Source organism: Acanthochromis polyacanthus, chromosome 16 (assembly GCF_021347895.1).
Source record: "Acanthochromis polyacanthus isolate Apoly-LR-REF ecotype Palm Island chromosome 16, KAUST_Apoly_ChrSc, whole genome shotgun sequence".
In the NCBI taxonomy this organism is placed as follows: domain Eukaryota; kingdom Metazoa; phylum Chordata; class Actinopteri; family Pomacentridae; genus Acanthochromis; species Acanthochromis polyacanthus.
Genome location: NC_067128.1, coordinates 20,065,419 through 20,081,716, shown reverse-complemented (window position 1 = coordinate 20,081,716; position 16,298 = coordinate 20,065,419). Strand labels below are relative to the sequence as shown.

Below are 16,298 nucleotides of genomic sequence, written 5' to 3'. Positions count from 1 at the left end.
ACACCTGCTGCTTCGCCAAATAGCCTTTTCTGACTAATACACAACCATATACACACCCACATGTAGACACGGGTATATTGTGAACATTCATGCAAATGTCCCTCATGCAGATAAACATACATATGCATGTTTGAGGACATCTTTCACACTTGCTTGTCTCATTTACACCATCCACAACTGTCAGCATCAGTTTCCATGAGTAGCAGGTGAAGGGTGTACGAGCAGATGGTTTCAGCAGTCGGGTCTGACAAGCAGGATTCTTGTTGTTTGTCAGCAGTTTAGTGTCACACACACACATGCTGCAAAACACACAGAGACACGCACAGAGATGCAAAATGACAGATGGCCAGACGCACATGCAGAAATGCAAAAATGTCTACGTGGAACAAAGACACTAACAAACACATACTGAGGCTTAGATAGATGCCCAAATACTCACACACCCACACACACACACACATGACCCAAGCTTCGACTCACCTCAGCCACTCTGCTCCCCTTCCCCAGCTGTGGTGCTTCTGGGTTCTTGGGTGGGGCGGTGTGACACGGCACTGGGCCCTGCAGCATTAATGAGCCGGTGTGTTTGATGAAGAGGACTCAGTAAGTCTGGCTGGGCGGAGACAGCACCACTAACAGTTGCTGTCACCACCGCTGAGGGAGCACACTGCTCTACCAGCTGTCCTCACTAATTCATCACATACACACACAGTTGTGCACAGACGGATACAGCTGCACCTATACAAGCAATCAAACACACAAGCATACACGCAAGCTCAGACACAAGATGGATGCACACGCCCATATGCAAAGAGATGTTGTGCACGTGTGCATTTGTGTCTGTCACTTGCTATCTCACTTGCACACATTCATGCATCTGTAAAGACTCCTCCCTAATGTCCGGCTGTCTCTGCCACCCACACCAACCTCTTCTTTTTTTTTTTTCCTGGTTTAGCTCGCTCCATCTCAGCTTCTCTTCCATCTGTCCATGAACAGCATTCAGTAACTATAGCTGCCTTCTTCACATGGAGCTCATTTGGACAAGCTTTTCATCTATTTTTCCAATTTGAGCATTTGTATCATGGTATTAGTTGATAGTAAAATATCATTTTTTTGATCTTAGCAAATTTTGCACTGGTTTTTCTTCAGATTACTTGCAGCAATTGCTGATTACTGTTTGTATACACATCAGTCACACTTGGCCCCTCCCTCCAGTTTAATGCTACCAGAAGCATATTCCTCCAGCCTAACTGCACTTATCAGAACAGACACTGGACAATGTACAACCTGTAGCATCATGTGAGGCAGCAACTCTTAACTCTACAGTTTTAGACCTTAATGGCATGTTTCAACTCCGTGTTTTTACGTTCATTGCTTTACCTATTAGCTACATCAAGTAGTAGTTTTGAGTTAAACAGCTAAAAAATCCACTGCACACTCCCTACAAATACCCAACAGCTGGTGACAAGCTGGTGTACATAATGGAGCATTTAGCAATTTAATTATAACAAGATTTTTGTCCTGATTGATTTGGTTTGCCAGTACCATGAGTTGTTGCTCACAATAATATCAAGTTAGTTTTAATTGTGGAGGACCCGAAGATCCATTTGGAATGATGTGTATTGACCACATAGAGTAGCACACACATTTTTTTTTGCTAATTCAAATGCCACAAAAGTAGAGAAAATGCTGTACCTGTAAGTTAGAGCATTCATTACATCACATTGTTAATACTTAAGATTAAAAAGACAGTCGACTTTGTGATAATAGTGAAATTATCATCAAATGTTGTCTTCTGCAAAATTTAAAATGGCTTTTGTCTTCAACATCCCATACAGTGCTTACAGGTTTCCTGTTTGTTCATACCATGTGCAAAGGTACACAGTTTGAATCTTACACAGAATAAGTAGATTACTAGGAACAACGAAACCATCTCGATGAGGAGGCAGCTACAGAATGCAAAACATTGAATTGCAAATGCTGCAAAAAAAAACACTGACATATATAAAAAGTAAAAAAATAAATAAATAAGGGTTTCAGTATAATAAAGAAAACACTGAAATTCTAAAAACTAACAGTTTTGTTTGAATTATCTAATATGAGGTCTGGGTTTTTGGAAAGTGCAGCTCACTGCAGCCATTGTGGATGTTCATAGTCATGCAACTAACATGTCCCTCTAAGTACAACACTGTTGTGTTACAGCCTGTGCACTAAAGGTGTTTGTTCCTGAAATGGTATCTTTGAAGAAAATGCAAAAACTTATATGAGCTGACTGTATTGTTCATTCTCTAGCTGAAAAGTCATTGTTTAATGTAAATCGACTGTCAACAGAGTAGCAACACACTTACTTTAAACATCTCCTTGTGAATGAATGTGGCCATAGTAGATAATTACGTGAGCTTAACATAGTACTGTCTCAAATTCAGTGGTTCTCTGCCAGATTCCCTAAATGTGCAAGACTACTGTGGTCTCTGAACAGAATCACTCTGCAACTGTCCGTGTTTGACACTGAAAAAGCGCACAGTTACAACAGACTTACATTGCCCAACACAGTACAAAGCAGTATCCTGCACTTGTGCTCACATGTAAGTCACTCTCACTGAAGCACATCTCTCAGTTCTTCAATCTTTCCAGCTATCAACCAGTGGTGATCCAATGTTGTCTTCCACACCACACAGTAATCTCACACAAATGCTGTGACTGTGCCAAGCTTTACACAGAAAACAAATTTGAAAGAGGTCCTTCTTGTCAGGATACTACTTCAGATTTTATATATATATATATATATATATATATATATATATATATATATATATATATATATATATATATATATATATACATACATACAGGTCCTTCTCAAAAAATTAGCATATTGTGATAAAGTTCAGTATTTTCTGTAATGTACTGATAAACATTAGACTTTCATATATGTTAGATTCATTACACACAACTGAAGTAGTTCAAGCCTTTAATTGTTTTAATAGTGATGATATTGGCCAAAAAGTAAAGAAAAACCAAAAATCCTTATCTCAAAAAATTAGCATATTCCATCCGACCAATAAAAGAAAAGTGTTTTTAATACAAAAAAGTCAATCTTCAAATAATTATGTTCACTTATGCACTCAATACTTGGTCAGGAATCCTTTTGCAGAAATGACTGCTTCAGTGCGGCGTGGCATGGAGGCAATCAGCCTGTGGCACTGCTGAGGTGTTACGGAGGCCCAGGATGCCTTAAGCTTATCCACAGTGGTGGGTCTGGTGACTCTCAACTTCCTCTTCACAATATCCCACAGATTCTCTATGGGGTTCAGGTCAGGAGAGTTGGCAGGCCAATTGAGCACAGCAATACCATGGTCAGTAAACCATTTCCCAGTGGTTTTGGCACTGTGAGCAGGTGCCAAGTCGTGCTGAAAAATGAAATCTTCATCTCCATAAAGCTTTTCAGCAGATGCAAGCATGAAGTGCTCCAAAATCTCCTGATAGCCAGCTGCATTGACCGTGCCCTTGATAAAACACAGTGGACCACCACCAGCAGCTGACATGGCACCCCAGACCATCACTGATTGTGGGTACTTGACACTGGACTTCAGGCATTTTGGCATTTCCTTCTCCCCAGTCTTCCTCCAGACTCTGGCACCTTGATTTCCGAATGACATGCAAAATTTGCTTTCATCCGAAAAAAGTACTTTGGACCACTGAGCAACAGTCCAGTGCTGCTTCTCTGTAGCCCAGGTCAGGCGCTTCTGCCGCTGTTTCTGGTTCAAAAGTGGCTTGACCTGGGGAATGCGGCACCTGTAGCCCATTTCCTGCACACGCCTGTGCACGGTGGCTCTGGATGTTTCTACTCCAGACTCAGTCCACTGCTTCTGCAGGTCCCCCAAGGTCTGGAATCGGCCCTTCTCCACAATCTTCCTCAGGGTCCATTCACCTCTTGTAGTTGTGCAGCATTTTCTGCCACACTTTTTCCTTCCCACAGACTTCCCACTGAGGTGCCTTGATACAGCACTCTGGGAGCAGCCTATTCGCTCAGAAATTTCTTTCTGTGTCTTACCCTCTTGCTTGAGGGTGTCAATGATGGCCTTCTGGACAGCAGTCAGGTCGGCAGTCTTACCCATGATTGCGGTTTTGAGTAACGAACCAGGCTGGGAGTTTTTAAAGGCCTCAGGAATCTTTTGCAGGTGTTTAGAGTTAACTCGTTGATTCAGATGATTAGGTTAATAGCTCGTTTAGAGTACCTTTTCATAATATGATAATTTTTTGAGATAGGGATTTTTGGTTTTTCTTTACTTTTTGGCCAATATCATCAATATTAAAACAATAAAAGGCTTGAACTACTTCAGTTGTGTGTAAGGAATCTAACATATATGAAAGTCTAATGTTTATCAGTACATTACAGAAAATACTGAACTTTATCACAATATGCTAATTTTTTTGAGGACCTACAGTGCCTTGTGAAAGTATTCGGCCCCCTTGAACTTTTCAACCTTTCGCCACATTTCAGGCTTCAAACATAAAGATATAAAATTTTAATTTTTTGTCAAGAATCAACAACAATTGGGACACAATCATGAAGTGGAATGAAATTTATTGGATATTTTATACTTTTTTAACAAATAAAAAACTGAAAAGTGGGGTGTGCAATATTATTCGGCCCCTTTACTTTCAGTGCAGCAAACTCACTCCAGAAGTTCAGTGAGGATCTCTGAATGATCCAATGTTGTCCTAAATGACTGATGATGATAAATAGAATCCACCTGTGTGTAATCAAGTCTCCCTATAAATGCACCTGCTCTGTGATAGTCTCAGGGTTCTGTTTAAAGTGCAGAGAGCATCATGAAGACCAAGGAACACACCAGGCAGGTCCGAGATACTGTTGTGGAGAAGTTTAAAGCCGGATTTGGATACAAAAAGATTTCCCAAGCTTTAAACATCTCAAGGAGCACTGTGCAAGCAATCATATTGAAATGGAAGGAGTATCAGACCACTGCAAATCTACCAAGACCCGGCCGTCCCTCTAAACTTTCACCTCCAACAAGGAGAAGACTGATCAGAGATGCAGCCAAGAGGCCCATGATCACTCTGGATGAACTGCAGAGATCTACAGCTGAGGTGGGAGAGTCTGTCCATAGGACAACAATCAGTCGTACACTGCACAAATCTGGCCTTTATGGAAGAGTGGCAAGAAGAAAGCCATTTCTCAAAGATATCCATAAAAAAGTCTTGTTTAAAGTTTGCCACAAGCCACCTGGGAGACACACCAAACATGTGGAAGAAGGTGCTCTGGTCAGATGAAACCAAAATCAAACTTTTTGGCCACAATGCAAAACGATATGTTTGGCGTAAAAGCAACACAGCTCATCACCCTGTACACACCATCCCCACTGTCAAACATGGTGGTGGCAGCCTCATGGTTTGGGCCTGCTTTTCTTCAGCAGGGACAAGGAAGATGGTTAAAATTGATGGGAAGATGAATGGAGCCAAATACAGGACCATTCTGGAAGAAAACCTGTTGGAGTCTGCAAAAGACCTGAGACTGGGACGGAGATTTATCTTCCAACAGGACAATGATCCAAAACATAAAGCCAAATCTTCAATGGAATGGTTCACAAATAAACGTATCCAGGTGTTAGAATGGCCAAGTCAAAGTCCAGACCTGAATCCAATCGAGAATCTGTGGGCAGAGCTGAAGACTGCTGTTCACAAACGCTCTCCATCCAACCTCACTGAGCTCAAGCTGTTTTGCAAGGAAGAATGGGCAAGAATTTCAGTCTCTCGATGTGCAAAACTGATAGAGACATACCCCAAGCGACTTGCAGCTGTAATTGCAGCAAAAGGTGGCGCTACAAAGTATTAATGCAAGGGGGCCGAATAATATTGCACGCCCCACTTTTCAGGTTTTATTTGTTAAAAAAGTTTAAAATATCCAATAAATTTCATTCCACTTCACGATTGTGTCCCAGTTGTTGTTGATTCTTGACAAAAATTAAAATTTTATATCTTTATGTTTGAAGCCTGAAATGTGGCGAAAGGTTGAAAAGTTCAAGGGGGCCGAATACTTTCACAAGGCACTGTATATATATATATATATATATATATATATATATATACATATATATATATGCACACACACCCATGCATGCATACATATATAGCGGTAAAGTTGCAGCCTGCAAGAAAAACCTGTGTGGTTGTCTTTTCAACTCGATGGCTGCTGTACTCTGTTCATGTTATTGAACAGCAGTGGTGGTAATCAGTTTTCTGCTCCTCAAGGATCCTCTCCTCTTCTCCCCTCTTCCTTTTCCTCTCCTCCTCTCCCTTCCCCTTTCCTCTCCTTTCCTTTCCTCTCACCCCCTCTTTTCCTGTCCTACCATCTCCTTTCCTCTCCCTTCCTCCCCTTTCCTCAGACCCCTTCTCTCCTACCTCCTCTTTCATCTCCTCGCCTTGCCTTTTCTCTTCTCTCTTCTGTCCTCTCCTCTTCTTTCCTCTCCTTTTCTCCTTACCTTTCCTCCCCTCTCATTTCCTCTGCTTTCCTCTCTACTCTTCTCATCCCTTCTCCTCTCCTCTCTTTTTATTTCTTCTGCCCTCCTCTTTCTCATCATTTTTCATCTCTGCTACTTTTTTTTTAATCTTCTCGGTACTTTTCCTCCTTGTTTCCATCTCCTTTCCTCCTCCTTCCTCCTTTCCCTTTTCTCTCCTGCTAGTTTGTGATAGGCAGCATTAGCCGGTGGGTGCCGGGCGCCCTGATTACTGTAAACCATCCACAGCTGCAGCAGCCTAATGAGGAAAACACTCCCATCAGCCAGTAATTGCTGTTTAGGAAGCTGGTTGGCACGAGCATTGCAGAGTCGCTCAGACCGGCTGCCGAGCAAATCACAACCCGCCTGGCAACTCATCGACAGCACAGCATGTGTCACTGTGTTGGTTTCCCCTTTTTTTTCTTCTTTCTCACAAAAAAACTGAGAAATCCATGTTTCTTTCTCTGGCAGCTCCTCTTTGGTATTCTTCCTTTTAGACTCATGAATGATACTGAAGCTAATTTCTGAGATGAAGAATAAGAGTGAGGTAGTGGTGAAAAATGGGGAATTGGAGAGAGAATGTAAATTAGAGAGAGGAGTATGAGAGAAGAAAGAGTGATACAAGATAAGGCAGATTGTCGTGAGAAAAAAGGGAAATGTAATGAGAATGAGCAAAAGGCCAAGCAGCAAAAAGGGCCAGCGAAAAGGGAAGGAATGTGACAATGTAAGAACAACTAAAAAGATAAGTGGAGGGAGATATTTAAAGATAAAGATGTAGTTGCCCTTATTCTATACCAAATGAGGGAAGTACCAAACCCAACAAAAATAGGGGTCAAATGTGTATTTAAGTGCTGCATTCTGCCACATGTTAGTATATATGTTAGTATGATCTACCGTGCCCATTTTCATTGTATTTAAGAATTATGTCACCCATTGAAACACCCATCCATTATCTATACACTGTTTAATCCTCATTAGGGTCACAGAGGACAGGAGTCTATCCCAGTGGACTTACGGTAAAGACAAGGGACATCCTGGACAGGGCAACATATAGAGACAAACACTCACATTCACACCTATGGACAATTTTGAATCACCAGTTAACCTCAGCATGACTGTGGGAAGAAACCAGAATATCACACATGCGCAGGCAGAACCTGCCCACTCCATGAGAATCCCTGGAAGGCCGGGACGTACAGTGGGGATCTTCTAGCTATAGGACAAAAGTGTTAACCACCAATCCACTGTGCAGATCACCTATTGAAAAAGTTCGACTCTTTTACAACAGCAATACAATAGCAGGCTGTGTATTTGACTACAAAAGCAATACTTGGTAATGCACAACATAAAAATACTACATTTTTATCCTTTAATGATAAAAAGATGGTGAAAGAAATTTGCAGGAGCATCACAGGAAAATATGTACTAAAAGAAATTGTATACAGAGAAAGACAAAATTGGAAACAAGATAGCAGAGGTAGAGGAGTATGAAGCTAGGAAAAGGAAACTAAATAAGTAATATCAGCGATGGGTTATTACAAGTCAGAGAGCCGGAGAAATACAGGGAGGAGATCAGGCAATAAAAAATGTTGAGACGTTCTTTTCTTCTCTTAGAACCCCCCAGACTGCAGTAAGGCGAGAAAGCTGGTGTGTAACATCAATAAGGGCTGTGGTTATGGCTGCCAACTCCACCATGTCGTCTACTGCTTCATGATCGCTTATGGCACCCAGCGCACGCTCATCCTGGAGTCTCACAACTGGCGCTATGCCCCCGGTGGCTGGGAGACTGTCTTTCTGCCCGTCAGTAACACCTGCACTGATCGCTCTGGGGCCAGCACTGGACATTGGTCAGGTGGGTACATAAACACACACTAACAGCACCACTGTAAACTACACAGTTGCAGCCTCAGTTCTGCCAGCGATGATTGTGGTTGGTTCCCTAATAATAAAATAGCCCTCATGATTTTTGGGCTATCCCAGCTAAAAGCAGGGTCTGCCAGACCTTCTATTTGTGCTGCCACAGCGAAATCAAATGCGAATTCCCTGACTAAGCAGGACTATGCAATTCCTGTTTGGCAGCCAGTTTAGCTGCATGAGGTAACTGTTCATGAGTCTATTTGCCAAAAGCAAACCTCAAAAAAAAATTAAAACATTCCTGTGGCCTAAAGTAAGTTTATCGCTCTACTGTCTGATTGAGGATGACAGTGCCGGGAAGATTATTTTATTTCAGATTTCCTGCATTTATCATGTTTCATCACAGCCTGAGCAGAAATTATTTTTAGCAATTTATAGCACATACACTGATCAGCCACAACATTCTGACCACTGGCAGGTGAAGTGAATAACATCGATCATCTTGTTATAATGCAACGTTCTGCTGGGAAACCTTGAGTCCTGACATTTATGTGGATGTTTGGCATGCACCACCCACCTGAACACTGCAGGTCAAGCAAACTCCCAACCCCCATGGCAACAACAGTCCTTGATGTCAGTTGACTCCCACAGCGGGACAATGCACCCCGGCAGAAACTGCTCAGGAGTGGCCCGGGGAACACGACAGAGCTAACATGTTCACCCGGGTTCCACAATCCCCAGATCCAAATCTTGTTGAGTATCTGTGGGATGTGCCAGGGTAAGCCTGATCTAGGTAGGTCCCACCCTGCAACCCACAGCACCCACAGAATTTACTGCCACAGGACATCACCAGAGGTCCTGTGTCCATGCCCCACTGGGTCAGAGGAGTTTTAGCAGTATAAAGGGGACCAACACAGTATTCATAATGTTATGCTTGGTTGGTGTATATGGAGCATAGACTCACGAAGACTGCTCATAATTCTCTGTTGCAGCCCCAGGATGTAGCATAGATGGACTAAAGAGTCCTCAATTTTCACAAAGGTTGTCACTTGCAGCAGTAAACTTTCCCTCAAAAAATCCGTCTTGGCGGAGCCTCGGTGGAGTTATGTTGGTTTGCCTGTCTGTCTCTCTGTCTCAACATTACTCAAAAATGGAATAACAGATTTCAATGAAACTTTCAGGAAAGGCCAGTAATGACACCAGGTCCAAGTGATTAGATTTTGGCAGTGATGCGGCTTATAGTCTGGATCCATGGATTTGTTAAAGATTTCTGGATCATTGCGGGATAGCATCACAGCATCACCGTAACTATGACTACAAGTGAACACTACAGCAGCTACCTGCTAACGATCACATGAGCAATCCTACTAAAAATCGACCGCTGCAGACTTATCGGGACTTATCTGACCGAAATGATACAAGGAACAACTGATTAAATAGTGGGAGTGTTTTGTGTTCCATCAATTCCCGCCGCCCACTACATATTTAGCTCATGTGATTCGGTATCCGTACATAACATACACATGCATAACACACTCCTGTGCTCAGTGCAAGGTCATTTTGTTTGTGGTTACATCTATATTATATGGCCACATTCTATGTTGCGATGATTTCTGATCATCAGAAACTAATAAACAAATGCTGCATTTCTACAAAATATGCTGCATTTCTGACAATGTCATATGGGAGAATAAACAGCCTTGGCGGAGTACTGCGATCTGAGCACTTTTCTTGTTAATCAAGTGTTGATTGTGAAAATTGTGTATCTAAACACAAGTGAGTAAAAATCTACTGAAACTGGTACTTTGATAAGGTTTCTATGTAACCTTATGCTGTTTTGAGCAAATAATTAGCTTTAAACTGAATTTCATAGTTCATATTACGCACTCTCGCAGATACCTTTAGCAGCACCATCATACCAATACAGCCTATAAGTGATCTTCTTACATCCCCTGTCAAAAGGTTTGAGACAGGTTCTCATTCATTTGAATGAGAACCCGTCTCAAAACTTTTGACAGGGGATGTAAATCCCTTTGAAGTTATCATCTGTTATATTAAATATGTCAGCATTTTCTTAATGGGTTGTACCATAGTTGCTCATGGTTCGCAGACAATGCTGCCTAATGTCCCCCTCAGTCTATCATCACCTCAATGAGATTCACATTTGTGGTTTTGAATGAGATGCATCAACAACTATTAAACATCTTGCCCTTGAGATCAGGTTCAGAAATTCGTGTCCCCCTCAAGATGGTGAAATTGAATCTAGCACCGTCATCAGGTCAAAATTTCAATTTGTCAAAGAGTTTTGGGCTAATTATCTGCTAAATCAATGTTATTCCCATCAGCTTTTTCTTTTCATTGCATTTAGTACTAGCATGGCTGTAGACCCCTAGCCTTGTTATTTTAAACCATGTGTCCACAGTGAACGCCAAGCGTAAGTTAGTTATAGCTGTTACCAGAATACCTTTGATTAAAGATTGATAAGCTCACTGGGAGGAAGCAAATCTCCCTATTAATGCAAAGGTGTTTATTTTTTATTTTATTTATTTTATATACCTTATTAATCCCACGAGGGGAAATTCTGATTTTCGCATATCCCCCCATCTGGGGAGGTCAGAGCGCAGGGTCAGCCGCGGTACAGCGCCCCTGGAGCACACACATTCCCCCATTCACACACACATTCACACACTGATGGCGGGAGCTGCCATGCAAGGCGCTAACCACGCCCCATCAGGAGCAATTAAGGATTAGGTGTCTTGCTCAGGGACACCTTGACATGAGCACAACGGGCCGGGGGATTGAACCGCAACCCTCCGGTTGCAAGACGGTCACTCTACCCGTAGCAGGTTCATGTATAAATGAACAGTTTTATAGACTGAAATTGTGAGGGCTTGTTTCCTTTTATTAAGCTGAGAAAACCAAAGCATTTGTAAACAGAGATCAGTTATGATTTTGGGGGATTTACTCTGAGATGGTGCCTGCCTTCCTCTTGTCACTTTTTCTTTCATTGCTTCCTTTCTTTGTCATCACTGCATCCTTTTAGCTCTCATTTTTCTCCTATTCCTTCATTCGACTTGCACTCTCTTGGGCACTCCATTCTTATCTCCTGCTCTCCCACTGCCTTTCCTGTCTTATTCTCCTGCCTTTCATGTGTCCTTTTCCATAATTTCATGTATTTCTCTCATGTCCGTCTCACAAACAGCCTCCTATGGATCCATGGCTGCTCAGACCCAACAGGCAACTAGCTGCAAATGCCGTTCCCCACTTTAGGCCTTTATAGTTACTCCGCCAAGGAACAACGATCAACGTATGTTTGTCTGTCTGTCTGTCTGGTGTCTGTCTGTTCGCAACATTACTCAAAAATGGACAAACAGATTTGGATGAAACTTTCAAGGAAGGTCAGAAATGACTTAAGGACCAATTTATTAGATTTTGGCAGTGATGCAGCTTATAGTCTGGATCACGGATTTGTTACAGATTTCTGTATCAATGTGAGACAGTGGCAAGTCATCACTGTAACTGTGACTACGAGTGAACACTACGTCAGCTGCCTGCTGACGATCTCATGATTGTGATCCTACTATAAACCGACCACTGCAGACTTATTGGGACTTTTACATTGGAAATGATACAAGGAACAGTTGATTAAATTGTGGGGGTGTTCCATTAATTTGTGCCGCCTGCTGCATATTTAGGTCATGCGATTTGGTATCTGTACATAGCATACACATGCATAACACATGCCTGTGTGCAGTGCAAGATGATTTTGTTTGTGGTTACATCTGCACTAAATGGCCACATTCTGCCACAATTTTTTTTAAGATTTCCATCCGTCAGAAATGACACAACTGAGCAGCCTTGGCAGAGTACTGCGCTCTCTGTGTGCTTTTTTGTTCTGAAATGTCATTTTTATATAATCTTACATTTGCAGAGACAGTAGTTTACCATGATTAAGCTAGCTAACTGGCTGGGCATATCTAATGTAAGCCTGTTAGGTACTTGGCGACACATGTGGTCATATCTATTTTGTTGGCAGTGCAAATAAGTAAATTCTTGGGCCAGTAAGCCACAGAGGAATGCTAAATGCTTGGATCGATAAATAGATTAAAATAGATACACATTAAATATCTCACGAAGCAAGTGGAATGTTTTCCCATACCATTACAAATGCAGTGTCTTAATGTAGTGACTACCAGTGCCTTGAAAGCTTCCACTGGCATCAGTAGAAACTACCTGTTCTGTTTACCAAGTAACAGTAGATACTTGATGATGGCACGCTTATTATTATGCTCTAATTTTCTCTTTTTACTTCCCAATTCTTAAAATCCTGTCTCTGCTGTATCATTTTGGAGACAGTAAAACTTTGGGTGTCTGATAATAAATAATTTTTATTGTTGTTGTTCGTGGGAGATTGACTTTCCTGGTATTTTATGTAGCAGTCCAACTAATTTCAAATTTCTTCATATATCTTAACATATTTAGCCCTCTTTCTGCCAAGTGTTTAACTTAGGATGTGCGACATTTATAGATTGTTAAAGGATGAATTGTATATGTGACTGTGACAGGTTATTTCTGTCAGGCAAACATATTACTTGGGGTGAACATCCAAGATAGTGAGGAAGTCATTATGGGTCCTGCTGATTTTCTTCCTGCAAATGAGAAATGGGAAAAGCAAAACATTACTAAAAATCCACACTGAATTAACAATTATACGCAGGGTAGCCGTCGATGATTTACTCCACAGCTGAGATAAAACCATTTCGAAAAGAAATGAGAATTAAATAATTGATAAGACCAAGAAAGATGCTGGAGAAAACAAAAGCAAAACATAATTTATTCAATTATCAGCATATGGTGAGAATATTGATAAAAGCTTCACTCAATCCACAACGTGTGACGAAAAAAGTACAAGCAAAAACTCTTACTTCGTTTAAACGTGGCCGCAATCCCCTTCATATAGACTCCTTACACTGCTTTCAGTGTTTAAGCCACACTTTGAAGTTTCCCTAGAAGTTTTATTCTGTCAGTATTTAAGCACCCTATGCCATGTGCATTGGATCGCCTCTACTGTGTAGAAATGATGATCTTTCATCTAGGGCTGGACCCGAATATCCGACTATGCAGTTGTTGTGTAGGTATCCGAATATTAATTTTGAGATCCGAATTACATGCTTTACTCCGCCCGTATCAGTAAACGCAAGACAAAAGCCGAAGACAGAGATATCCATGCCGAGGCTATGCTAATGCTGTCTGATTCCTGGGATCATACTTCTCTAAAATGCTGACTATTGTTGTTTCTCTGTTCTCTGCATTCTGTTTTTGTCAGTACCCTAAACATTCTAAGTTTCAATACCTAGCCCACCTACCTATTTAGTATCAGTTAGCATGTGTTGCTGCTCTGGAACCTTTATGTTTAATGGACAGCATGAGAGACATTGGTACTATTGCATGCTTGGGATGAAAGACTAAATTCAGAAGAGGAAACCAGTCTCCTTGTAAAATAGTGGTTCTTTGATCAAATGACTAATTTGCCAGAAAGTGTATTTCTTCGAGATTCTTCATGGAGATATTACTGCCTTATCTTCGAGTCTGAGAGCAGCATGAGAAGTATAATGTTCCCTGCTCTGTAAAGACTGGAACAAGAGATTTCCAAGTTCATAAACTCAGTCTCAAATGCATTATGAATGGAGAGACTCAGTATTTTGTGTCTGGATGGTGTCATTCTTGGTTCTCTAGTTTCATTGCCGTGTTAATTTTATGAAATATTTATTAAGTTCGGTGTGCTTCATTTTCTTAACATACTGTATAGGAATTCTTTGTTAGTGCAGACACATATGCTTAGGTGGTGATGCATATAGGACATACAGGCAAAGGCTGTGGACTTAAAATCAAATTTACAAGAGCTTTTTGATCTGATTAGGTAGCTGTAGGAGGAAGACATACTGCATATCTGCATATCAGGCCTTAAAATATGTCCATTCCCCTTTATGTGAATCATACCAATGCTGTTATATAAGCAAAGACAGGCCTGGGAATATTTTTTGTTCAATATTTAATATCCCTACCAATTTATATTCTGTTCATGCTCCAGCATACACACACAAATTCAAGCCTCTGTTTCTGTCCTTGTTTTTAGCATGTTTTGATGTACCCTTTCCATGAAAGGCCATTTTTAATGACTCATTATGCCATTTTTTGGTAGTGTTGTGGAGGCTGCATTTGCTGCTGTGTGACCACTTTAGTCTGATAGAATGTAGATCTAAAACTTGTTTTTATGTGAGTCAGGGATTTACACACATACTTAAAAAATACAAAAAACTCTCCTCAGGGTTTAAGACTCAAAGACAGAAGGCTGTTTTAATCATGCATAACCCTTCTAGTGAGATGAGATTAGCTGGGTCTGTTTGTGTGTTTAAATGCACATTCTTTTTATTGTTATTTTGTTGGGATTTTATCATTATCAGACCACCTGTGGGTGTGTTTCTATAGATGTTTTGGTGGGTGGGTGAATGAACGTTTGCATACTTATATTTTTGTTCACACATGCAGATGTATGTGTCATTATGTGCAAGCAGTTGGCCTTGCAGTGTAGGGAGTCCTGACACAGTGCACAGAGGCTTTCTGTGGCCAAAAGAGGTGACCTCCATAATCAGCGCCACTCATCCCTCTGCCCAGGGCTCCATCTAAGCAGGACTCAACCCAAGGGGGGGCAGTGCCAGACCAGTGCTAAAAATACAGTACAAAAAGAAAAATATACCATACAATCGTCTATGAATCACTGTAGCCACTTATGAACCAAAAATACCAAACATTATTAGTTCCAATTTTTCAAATTGAACATTTGATGGCTTAATGTTTTTAAAATAAACAGAATATCTTGGGGTTTGGGGTTGTGGGTAAATAAAAAACCAAACAACTGGAAGTTACTATTTTTGACTTGGGGGAATTGTGATGAACTTCTTTCACTAGTTCCATAGATTATATAGATGTAACAATTGTTGAATAGACGGAAATCACTTATCCATTCATGATGATCTACATATTCATCTGTTACATCAACAAACCTGAGTCTTCATTGGCTCATTTTCTGCCTGTTCTTCTTTGGCCCATATAGGCGAGGCCCATGATAAGGACGTCCAAGTTGTGGAGTTGCCCATAGTGGACAGCCTCCACCCTCGGCCCCCCTACCTGCCCCTGGCTATCCCTGAGGACTTGGCACCGCGCCTGCAGCGACTGCACGGTGACCCATCCGTCTGGTGGGTGTCCCAGTTTGTCAAGTACCTGGTGCGCCCTCAGGCATGGCTAGAGAAGGAGATCCAGCAGAGCACTGCCAAGCTGGGCTTCAAACACCCCATCATTGGGTAAGCTTGCTCAGCTTCATTGTCTGTGTGCGTGCGTTCGTTTGTTTGACTTTACATTCACAAGTGTCTGTGTATATAAACGCTTCAGCAACAAGGACTTTGTTCCTGTAAAATTCCTCTTCAGTGCAAACAGAGAATACAAAGAAGAAAACAAAGACATAGCCATAAGGGCAGTGGTAGAATACAAACACTATGGCTGAGGTTAATATGAGGTTAATACTATAGCATTAGAAGTTACTTGCTTTAATAGTACTGTTTTGTTTGGGTTATCATCTACATTTAATTATGCTTTTGTCCTTTCATTACTGTTTTGCTTACACTCACATTCATGCAAATCACCTTGTTTAAATACATTTCATCAGATCTTTTTTGTAATAGCAATGACATGGTATGTCTAATTCTGCCTTGCTTTTGTTGTAAAGCCCCTTTTAGTAACCCAATACCAAAGATTAGATAAAAAAAATGATTTTCATGTTTTTATACAGCACATATTGGCATCACTGTAGAATTTCAAAATCAGTAAACCCAAACCAGACAAGAAAAGAGAAGCTTAGTACACTTTTACATG

The 16,298-nt window shown here is 41.2% G+C and overlaps 1 protein-coding gene across 3 annotated transcripts in view; it reads left to right on the top strand.

Annotated features, from left to right (window-relative positions):
- The window catches only part of fut8b (fucosyltransferase 8b (alpha (1,6) fucosyltransferase)), a 113,989-nt gene that overhangs the window by 84,254 nt on the left and 13,437 nt on the right, over window positions 1-16,298 (top strand). For all 3 annotated transcript variants that reach the window (XM_051960736.1, XM_051960737.1, XM_051960738.1), the window contains 2 exons: window positions 8,130-8,367; window positions 15,484-15,730. In XM_051960736.1, the coding sequence (XP_051816696.1) occupies window positions 8,130-8,367; window positions 15,484-15,730 (485 nt within the window). The remainder of the gene's footprint in view (window positions 1-8,129; window positions 8,368-15,483; window positions 15,731-16,298) is intronic.